This window comes from Ranitomeya imitator, chromosome 2, assembly GCF_032444005.1.
Source record: "Ranitomeya imitator isolate aRanImi1 chromosome 2, aRanImi1.pri, whole genome shotgun sequence".
Classification (NCBI taxonomy): Eukaryota; Metazoa; Chordata; class Amphibia; order Anura; family Dendrobatidae; genus Ranitomeya; species Ranitomeya imitator.
In genome coordinates, this window is record NC_091283.1 from 435,322,090 (window position 1) to 435,334,376 (window position 12,287).

The following is a 12,287-nucleotide window of genomic DNA, read 5'->3' on the forward strand; positions in this document are numbered from 1 at the left end:
GCTACAATTTTGTTTCTGGTGTCCTTTGACAGCTCTTTGGTTTTCACCATAGTGGAGTTTGGAGTCAGACTGTTTGAGGGTGTGCACAGGTGTCTTTTTATACTGATAACAAGTTTAAACAGGTGCCATTACTACAGGTAATGAGTGGAGGAAAGAGGAGACTCTTAAAGAAGAAGTTACAGGTCTGTGAGAGCCAGAAATCTTGATTGTTTGTTTCTGACCAAATACTTATTTTCCACCATAATATGCAAAAAAAATGATAAAAAAACAGACAATGTGATTTTCTGGATTTTTTTTTCTCAGTTTGTCTCCCATAGTTGAGGTCTACCTATGATGTAAATTACAGACGCCTCTCATCTTTTTAAGTGGTGGAACTTGCACTATTGCTGACTGACTAAATACTTTTTTGCCTCACTGTATATATATATATATATATATATATATATATATATATATATACACACACACTTTATTGCATTATTTCAGCATTAAAGTATAATAAATGGCAATATAATAAAGAAAAAATGTATAGTCGTAATATTTACTGCACTATTAACAGGACAGGAGAATGAATAGCGGTATTGTATGGTATAGTTCGGTCATTGTATTATAATTTGAAAAGTGTATAGCGGTAATGTTTATGCACTGTATGGCACTATCATAATTGCACTGTATGACTGCATTATTTTGACACCTGCATAGCAGTATATTATTTAAATTGAAATGTCGCATATTGATGTTATTTATGTGCTCTATGGCAGAATTATTTTAATAAAACATATTGTGTAAATCAGCCCAAAATCTTTTCACAATTTATCAATGTCCCATATCGAGTTAATTAGATTAAAATCTTAAGGGGAAACTGTCAGCACATTTCTATGGAAGTAGCGATGTGGCCATATAGGTGCTCGCCCACTAATAAAAATGTTTCCTTTGTTCTAAAGATCGAATGTGCGAATCATGAGAAATCTAGCCTAAAAGTCATATGCAAATCAGTCTGGCAGTGCACTGGGGGCGTGTCCATGCACTTGAATGGATTCTTCTCAGTGCATAGACACTCCCCCAATGCACTTCCAGCCTGCAATGCATATGGCTTCTAGGCTAGATTTCTCATGACTGGCTCATCCAATATCTATAAAAAAGGTATCATTTTTATTAGGTGACAAGCACTTATACGGCCATACTACTATTTCCATGTTTAAAAACGTGACAACAGATTTCCTTTAATATCCCTGGTCAGCTTTAATGCACAGGCGGACATGATGACAAATTTGCATGAAAAGCTTCAGATCGTTCACACCACGGCCCTCTCGTTATAGCAGGTTGTGTGCAATGGAGACACGACTCTTCATCCCGCACAAGTGCGATTACTGCTAATAAGGAACAGCGACTTTATCAGTTTTACTTCTTGGCTGGAAGCATTTTTGTAGGAGGATCCTGACAGATGGAGATGTCTTTAACGTCATGTCCAAACACTGGGCTGGGCATGCTTGCTCAGGCTTGATGGGAAAACAAACAAGGTCTCTCCAGCAGGATATGCAAATGCCAGGAGGCTGCATGAAAGCTTAGAACTGCGCTGTGCTCTTTGCCACCAGCTCCCCAGTGCCCAGCTGTCAATTACAGCACTATAATGTTTATTATATCATTATAAATCAGCAGTCGTCTATTTCCATACAGTAAGATGCCCGGGGTATGCTCTGAGCACATTACTATCTGTATGTGGGGCATCGCTGTGCAGGAGAAGAAGTCACCTGTTGGTCACATTGTTTAGAAAAAAGTACATGACGCAATATACATTGTTGTGTTGGACAACTGAATAGGAAAGTACAAAGTACAGCACTTACATACAGTAAAAAAAAGTATATCTGTAATGGGAGATTCCCTGACACATACATCAAATGATATAACCTAATAACAGCATGGACCACATTACTATACATAAGAAAATGCCTAGGTTATACCAGCTGTACATATATAAATGTATACAGAAGATACTCAAGTTCAACCAGCATGCTCCATATCACTATATACAGAAGATGTATAACTTATATCAGCTGTACATATATAATTATATACAGAATATACCCAGGTTATACCAGCATGCTCCATATCACTATATACAGAAGATGTATAACTTATATCAGCTGTACATATATAATTATATACAGAATATACCCAGGTTATACCAGCATGCTCCATATCACTATATACAGAAGATGTATAACTTATACCGGCTGTACATATATAATTATATACAGAATATACCTAGGTTATACCAGCAGGCTCCCTATCACTATATACATAAGATGCATAACTTATACCAGCTGTACATATATAATTATATACAGAATATACCCAGGTTATACCAGCATGCTCCATATCACTATATATAGAAGATGTATAACTTATACCAGCTATACATATATAATTATATACAGAATATACCCAGGTTATACCAGCATGCTCCATATCACTATATACAGAAGATGTATAACTTATATCAGCTGTACATATATAATTATATACAGAATATACCCAGGTTATACCAGCATGCTCCATATCACTATATATAGAAGATGTATAACTTATACCAGCTATACATATATAATTATATACAGAATATACCCAAGTTATACCAGCATGCTCCATATCACTATATATAGAAGATGTATAACTTATACCAGCTATACATATATAATTATATACAGAATATACCCAGGTTATACCAGCATGCTCCATATCACTATATATAGAAGATGTATAACTTATACCAGCTATACATATATAATTATATACAGAATATACCCAGGTTATACCAGCATGCTCCATATCACTATATACAGAAGATGTATAACTTATATCAGCTGTACATATATAATTATATACAGAATATACCCAGGTTATACCAGCATGCTCCATATCACTATATACAGAAGATGTATAACTTATATCAGCTGTACATATATAATTATATACAGAATATACACAGGTTATACCAGCATGCTCCATATCACTATATACAGAAGATGTATAACTTATATCAGCTGTACATATATAATTATATACAGAATATACCCAGGTTATACCAGCATGCTCCATATCTCTATATACAGAAGATGTATAACTTATACCAGCTGTACATATATAATTATATACAGAACATACCCAGGTTATACCAGCATGCTCCATATCACTATATACAGAAGATGTATAACTTATACCGGCTGTACATATATAATTATATACAGAATATACCTAGGTTATACCAGCAGGCTCCCTATCACTATATACATAAGATGCATAACTTATACCAGCTGTACATATATATAATTATATATAGAATATACCCAGGTTATACCAGCATGCTCCATGTCACTATATATAGAAGATGTATAACTTATACCAGCTATACATATATAATTATATACATGATATACCCAGGTTATACCAGCATGCTCCATATCACTATATATAGAAGATGTATAACTTATACCAGCTATACATATATAATTATATACAGAATATACCCAGGTTATACCAGCATGCTCCATATCACTATATATAGAAGATGTATAACTTATACCAGCTGTCCATATATAATTATATACAGAATATACCCAGGTTATACCAGCATGCTCCATATCACTATATATAGAAGATGTATAACTTATACCAGCTATACATATATAATTATATACAGAATATACCCAGGTTATACCAGCATGCTCCATATCACTATATACAGAAGATGTATAACTTATACCAGCTGTCCGTATATAATTATATACAGAATATACCCAGGTTATACCAGCATGCTCCATATCACTATATATAGAAGATGTATAACTTATACCAGCTATACATATATAATTATATACAGAATATACCCAGGTTATACCAGCATGCTCCATATCACTATATACAGAAGATGTATAACTTATATCAGCTGTACATATATAATTATATACAGAATATACCCAGGTTATACCAGCATGCTCCATATCACTATATATAGAAGATGTATAACTTATACCAGCTATACATATATAATTATATACAGAATATACCCAAGTTATACCAGCATGCTCCATATCACTATATATAGAAGATGTATAACTTATACCAGCTATACATATATAATTATATACAGAATATACCCAGGTTATACCAGCATGCTCCATATCACTATATATAGAAGATGTATAACTTATACCAGCTATACATATATAATTATATACAGAATATACCCAGGTTATACCAGCATGCTCCATATCACTATATACAGAAGATGTATAACTTATATCAGCTGTACATATATAATTATATACAGAATATACCCAGGTTATACCAGCATGCTCCATATCACTATATACAGAAGATGTATAACTTATATCAGCTGTACATATATAATTATATACAGAATATACACAGGTTATACCAGCATGCTCCATATCACTATATACAGAAGATGTATAACTTATATCAGCTGTACATATATAATTATATACAGAATATACCCAGGTTATACCAGCATGCTCCATATCTCTATATACAGAAGATGTATAACTTATACCGGCTGTACATATATAATTATATACAGAATATACCTAGGTTATACCAGCAGGCTCCCTATCACTATATACATAAGATGCATAACTTATACCAGCTGTACATATATATAATTATATATAGAATATACCCAGGTTATACCAGCATGCTCCATGTCACTATATATAGAAGATGTATAACTTATACCAGCTATACATATATAATTATATACATGATATACCCAGGTTATACCAGCATGCTCCATATCACTATATATAGAAGATGTATAACTTATACCAGCTATACATATATAATTATATACAGAATATACCCAGGTTATACCAGCATGCTCCATATCACTATATATAGAAGATGTATAACTTATACCAGCTGTCCATATATAATTATATACAGAATATACCCAGGTTATACCAGCATGCTCCATATCACTATATATAGAAGATGTATAACTTATACCAGCTATACATATATAATTATATACAGAATATACCCAGGTTATACCAGCATGCTCCATATCACTATATACAGAAGATGTATAACTTATACCAGCTGTCCGTATATAATTATATACAGAATATACCCAGGTTATACCAGCATGCTCCATATCACTATATATAGAAGATGTATAACTTATACCAGCTATACATATATAATTATATACAGAATATACTCAAGTTATACCAGCATGCTCCATATTACTATATATAGAAGATGTATAACTTATACCAGCTATACATATATAATTATATACAGAATATACCCAGGTTATACCAGCATGCTCCATATCACTATATACAGAAGATGTATAACTTATACCAGCTGTACATATATAATTATATACAGAATATACCCAGGTTATACCAGCATGCTCCACATCACTGTATACAGAAGATGTATAACTTATACCAGCTGTACATATATAATTATATACAGAACATACCCAGGTTATACCAGCATGCTCCATATCACTATATACAGAAGATGTATAACTTATACCGGCTGTACATATATAATTATATACAGAATATACCTAGGTTATACCAGCAGGCTCCCTATCACTATATACATAAGATGCATAACTTATACCAGCTGTACATATATAATTATATATAGAATATACCCAGGTTATACCAGCATGCTCCATGTCACTATATATAGAAGATGTATAACTTATACCAGCTATACATATATAATTATATACATGATATACCCAGGTTATACCAGCATGCTCCATATCACTATATATAGAAGATGTATAACTTATACCAGCTATACATATATAATTATATACAGAATATACCCAGGTTATACCAGCATGCTCCATATCACTATATATAGAAGATGTATAACTTATACCAGCTGTCCATATATAATTATATACAGAATATACCCAGGTTATACCAGCATGCTCCATATCACTATATATAGAAGATGTATAACTTATACCAGCTATACATATATAATTATATACAGAATATACCCAGGTTATACCAGCATGCTCCATATCACTATATACAGAAGATGTATAACTTATACCAGCTGTCCATATATAATTATATACAGAATATATCCAGGTTATACCAGCATGCTCCATATCACTATATATAGAAGATGTATAACTTATACCAGCTATACATATATAATTATATACAGAATATACTCAAGTTATACCAGCATGCTCCATATTACTATATATAGAAGATGTATAACTTATACCAGCTATACATATATAATTATATACAGAATATACCCAGGTTATACCAGCATGCTCCATATCACTATATACAGAAGATGTATAACTTATACCAGCTGTACATATATAATTATATACAGAATATACCCAGGTTATACCAGCATGCTCCACATCACTGTATACAGAAGATGTATAACTTATATCAGCTGTACATATATAATTATATACAGGAGATGCCCAGGTTATACCAGCATGCTCCATATAACTATATACAGAAGATCTATAACCTATACCAGCTGTACATATCTACCACCCTACCAGTGTCCTCCGTTCTGCTAATGACCTCAGGTTAGCATCCTCAATAATCAGAACCTCCCACTCCCGTCTCCAAGACTTTACACGTGCTGCGCCGATTCTTTGGAATGCACTACCTAGGTTAATACGATTAATCCCCAATCCCGACAGTTTTAAGCGTACCCTAAAAACTCATTGTTCAGACTGGCCTACCGCCTCAATGCATTAACCTAACGATCCCTGTGTGGCCTATTTATAAAAAATAAAAAAACAATCAGGTTCCTCGCATCATGTTCTCATACACTTTATGCAGTATTAGCCCTCTGTGTCTGTACTGCTACATACTTAGGCAGGTAACTGGTTCATGCAGCTTTACATGAACACCTGAGCCTTACACTATAGCTGGTCCGAATAACTAAAGCAATTGTTACCATCCACCTCTCGTATCTCCCCTTTTTCCTCATAGTTTTAAGCTTGCGAGCAGGGCCCTCACTCCTCTTGGTATCTATTTTGAACTGTATTTCTGTTATGCTGTAATGTCTATTGTTTGTACAAGTCCCCTCTATAATTTGTAAAGCGCTGCGGAATATGTTGGCGCTATATAAATAAAAATTATTATTATTATTATTATTATTACATATATAATTATATACAGGAGATACCCAGGTTATACCAGCATGCTCCATATCACTATATATAGAAGATGTATAACTTATACCAGCTGTACATATATAATTATATACAGAATATACCCAGGTTATACCAGCATGCTCCACATCACTACATACAGAAGATGTATAACTTATACCAGCTGTACATATATAATTATATACAGAATATACCCAGGTTATACCAGCATGCTCCATATCACTATATACAGAAGATGTATAACTTATACCAGCTGTACATATATAATTATACACAGATTATACCCAGGTTATACCAGCATGCTCCATATCACTATATACAGAAGATGTATAACTTATACCAGCTCTACATATATAATTATACACAGATTATACCCAGGTTATACCAGCATGCTCCATATCACTATATACAGAAGATGTATAACTTATACCAGCTCTACATATATAATTATACACAGATTATACCCAGGTTATACCAGCATGCTCCATATCACTATATACAGAAGATGTATAACTTATACCAGCTCTACATATATAATTATACACAGATTATACCCAGGTTATACCAGCATGCTCCATATCACTATATACAGAAGATGTATAACTTATACCAGCTGTACATATATAATTATACACAGATTATACCCAGGTTATACCAGCATGCTCCATATCACTATATACAGAACATGTATAACTTATACCAGCTGTACATATATAATTATATACAGAATATACCCAGGTTATACCAGCATTCTCCATATCACTATATACAGAAGATGTATAACTTATACCAGCTGTACATATATAATTATATACAGAATATACCCAGGTTATACCAGCATTCTCCATATCACTATATACAAGAAGATACTTAAAATAATGGAGCTTGTATAGCTCATCCACGACCTTCTACACAAAAGTATACAAGAAAATTGTCATCCATATGGGTGCACATCAGTCAGAGAAGCATTGGGGATGAAAAAGTTCCATACCTTGTCTGCACCCTCAGTCTTCACTTCCTCTTCAGATTTTGATAAAGACTTATTGGGTGTGACCTAAAAATGAAATATTTTTAGTAAAGCAATGAATTGCCTCCTAGCTAGAGGTGAATCAATCCCACCACCCCGACTCCTTACACAAGAAGAATATAAAAGTGGAAATTATTGACAACTCCACTTCTAAATATGAATGACATCAGCATTAAGGAGATGGAATAGCGCCCCTAGTGGACACGTATTATGTGAATGAAATTTTAAAAAATACTATTGGTCAGGGCACGCTGAGATTTGTAGCTCTAAAACAGATGAGTGTGAAAGAACAAGCCCTATCACATTAATTTTATTGGTATATTGTAAAAACTATAACTTATATTGTTTATTAATAACTTTACTGTTTCATAATAAGTAAGAAGATAAAATATTGCATTATGTGCTAGGAAGAATGCAACGGATTGATATGTATAGGGCTTCCCTCATATGGATTATTATAGACAGTAGTACATATTTATACAATCATCGTGTTGGCAGAGAATGTGGTGGTCCATTCTGACAGCTGCATAATGTTGAGATAGAGACCCTGATTCCAGCGATGTTTCACTTCGTTTATTGGGTGCAGCAGTTGTGACAGATTTTCTCACAGTTTGCTGCAGATCTAGCAGAGCTCAGAATACTAAGCTGTGTATAGCCCCGCCCACACCATTGATCGGCAGCTTTCTGTGTACACTGTATGTTGGCAGATATATTAGTGAGGGCGTGGTTGGACCAGGAAGCGCGAGACAACTAGTCCTGTTGTGATAATTACTGATAAAATATTGATTTTATTGCAACAGCAAAACACAGCCCTGTAAGTGATATATCGCTGGCATCAGGGTTACTGCCCCTACGTCATGGTACTCTTGGATTTTACAGCAAAAACTTGGTGACAGATTCAGTCCCATTGCCCATGGGGTGCAACATCCAACCCCTCATTATTCCAACTGCCATTACTACCATACGTGACAGAGTGGATGGTGGTAAAGAGCTCACCGATACCAGCGGGACCCTATTATGGAAATAGTGTATAAGTTAGTGACACTTGTTCCCTACCAAATTTTCCCTGTTCACATGTGTGAGTGATTTTATTGAGAAGCAGAAGGAACAACAACATTACAGAGCAGGGTCACCAAGTGCTGAGGGGCAGAAAAGTCCCGAATGCCCTGCTGACTCCATAACTACAGAGTCCAAACCTCTCAGCATCAAAACCAGCACAAAAAATATGCAACAAGAGATTCATGACATGGGTTTCCATGGCTGAGCAGCTGCTTGCAGCCTTACATCACCAAGCACAATGCCAAGTGGTGTAATGCCACTGGACCCTGGAGCAGTGTAACCGCTAGGACAACCCCTTCTTAAACTAAATGTTTGGCCCCGATAAAATAATAAAGATTATACTCATACACTGTGCCGATGCGGTGTCTCGGGGCTGTGAAGCGGTGGAATGACACGTGATACCCGGCGCCCAATCAGCGGTGGCATCACTATCTCCGCCTTTAGACAAACTGAACATGAAGAGGAAGCCAGGGATGAGCTGCAGCCTTGGCTTCTTATTCATATTGAGTTCGTACGAAGGCGGAGACAGAGATGCCAGCTTTGATTGGGCGCCGGGCATCACATGTCATTCCACTGCATCACAGCCCCGAGACTGCGAGTGCAGATGTAGGGAGATAGAGCGGGCTAGTGATTTCTCTTCCGTGTCAGGACCGGAACTGTCGAGGCTGTCACCATTGTTGCCGGGGATGCATTTTCTGACTGGAAGAGACCTTTGCACCTGACTGTAGAGAACAGGTCTCAGATAAAAGGACGGCACGCATCAGGAACGCGGGCTTTGGGGGGAAGACGGCATGTGAGACAGGAGAAGGTTGACTCCCTCTCCGCAGTCCGGCACCAACAAGCAGGGCTGTGTTTCACTCCCTTATTCCCCACGCGCAGAGACTGTGTACCTGCAGAGACCAATACCCCTACTGCTTCCGACTCTAGTAGCACTAGTCGGACTGTACCTCTGACTGCCACCAGTGCACGACACAGCATTACCCGAACGGTGCACGTTGAGGCTGGTAACGTGGCTGCGGCTCCTCTCCGGGACTTCATTCCTCCTATGCTATACCACAGGCAGGACCTCAAGACTGCGCGTGGAAAGACCAGGATACTTCGCTGTTGTAAGGAGACAGTGCTTTACCTTTTTCTGGAATCAGTACAGAGACTTTTCCCGTCATCTATGGGATTTTACAGCCTCCTCCATCCGGGAACCACAGATTGATAAGTTAACCCGTTATTTTAACCTATATTGTTCCTATTTAATTGTATACTTTGTTCATCTATATTGCTCTAATATCTTTCTCCCTGCATCGAGTATCAACTGTTACATTACCTTTACATAAAAAGCCCATTAACTCTTGTCCTGCCTCCTGCTCATCACTGCATTCCACGTACCTGCTAGAACCTTACACTTGGAGTCAGCAGGATGCAGTCCAATAGCACAGAGGCGGCAGACCAAGCAGTTGGGGTTGGCCTTAGGTCCAGTATCTCTCTGGGGGCAATGTTGAACAATTTGCCAACATTTACGGGAAGCAATTCCATGTTATGGAGTTGGACTGAGCGCATAAGGGGTATGATGAGAATGCACCCCATGACCCCTGCATTGGAGGCCAAGGTGGCCATCATGGCATTAGATGGAGAAGCCAGAGACTCAGTTATGTTATGACCCCTCACAGAGTGGTACACCTTTAATAAGGTGCTTCAGATTTTGGAAGAGACTCATGGAGACCCCACAGATGTAGGGGAGCTGAGGACACGTCTTTTTAGTCCCATGCAGAGGGAGGGGGAGACTGTGACTCAGTACATGAACACGCTGCAGGAGTTGCATACTGCGATTGTCAGGAAAGACGGCATAGGCTCTACGGACATAATGCTGCGAGACCTTTTAGTGAAGGGCTTGCAGGACACGCTGACAAGACAGACCCTGCAGGAGCGCGTACGGGTTAACCCTAGCATAACTTTTCCTGAGGTATGAAGTGAAGCGCGCATGCGTGAACAGGAGCAGGGGGTGACAGTTCCGGTAGGGAAGGTCCAGAGCGGGGAGGTGTCCGTGAATGCAATCACTGTACCCCAATGGGTAGAAGAATTGAAGAAAGAGCTGCTGAACATAAAAGGAGAGATGTTAAAAAGAAGTCTGAGGCTGCCTCAAATCCTTCAGGAGGCAGGCAAGGACCGGATTCCCGCCATGATTCTAGACTGCTCTGCTGACAAAGCCCTCTCACCTGCTTCAACTGTGGCGAGACTGGACATATGGCATGGGAGTGTCCACGACGGGATAGGATCCAACCACATCATTCATTAAATTGAAAGGCTCCGAGCCTGGGGGATGCCACCCACAGCCAGAATCGACAAGGAAGAGTAGTTGAAGTCCCACAAATCTAGTTTGAACATGCCCTCTAATTTGGGCTGAATTTGATGGTCGAGCAGTGCATTGCCTGGTGGACATCGGCTCACAGGCAACTATGATGCCCAAGGCCTATTTCCGGCGACATTTTTCTGAAGCAGGGTGGCCCGAGTGGGGCCCAGTGATAAAGTTGATGGCTGCCAACCAGCTGCCATCCCGGTCGCAGGGGTGGTGTGGATGCAGATCTCGATCTGTGGAAAGGATCTGGGGCAGAATGGTGTGGTGCTAACCCTAGGAGAAGTGAGTAGCAGACACACAGTCACTCTGGGAATGAATATATTGAAGGAATTTTAGAGTCTACTTATCAACGAACCCACTTCAAAGCAGTGGAGCCCACATACAACCCAGAGGAGAGTATTCCAACAGTTAATCCATGTAGCGCAAGCAAGAGTCTTTCAGGTGATCATACCCGCCTCTGCTGGACTCATACTGCCTCCTAGGCAGACGGTACTTACTTTGCCCATCCGAGCTCGCACCCCGCTAGAAGGAGTAGAGATTCAAATTGAGCCATCTTTCTCAGAGCAACTTCCCTTGGGACTCTTGGTGGCGCGCACGTTAGCACAATGCGTGATGGAACAGTTCCTGTGTGCTGCGTCAATTTAGAAGAT

At 37.9% G+C, this 12,287-nt stretch overlaps 1 protein-coding gene across 22 annotated transcripts in view; it reads right to left on the bottom strand.

Moving 5' to 3' along the window:
• BCAS1 (brain enriched myelin associated protein 1) overlaps window positions 1-12,287 on the bottom strand; it is a 197,315-nt gene that overhangs the window by 54,398 nt on the left and 130,630 nt on the right. For all 22 annotated transcript variants that reach the window (XM_069750917.1, XM_069750908.1, XM_069750906.1 and 19 more), the window contains one exon: window positions 8,196-8,258. In XM_069750917.1, coding sequence (XP_069607018.1) covers window positions 8,196-8,258 — 63 coding nt within the window. The remainder of the gene's footprint in view (window positions 1-8,195; window positions 8,259-12,287) is intronic.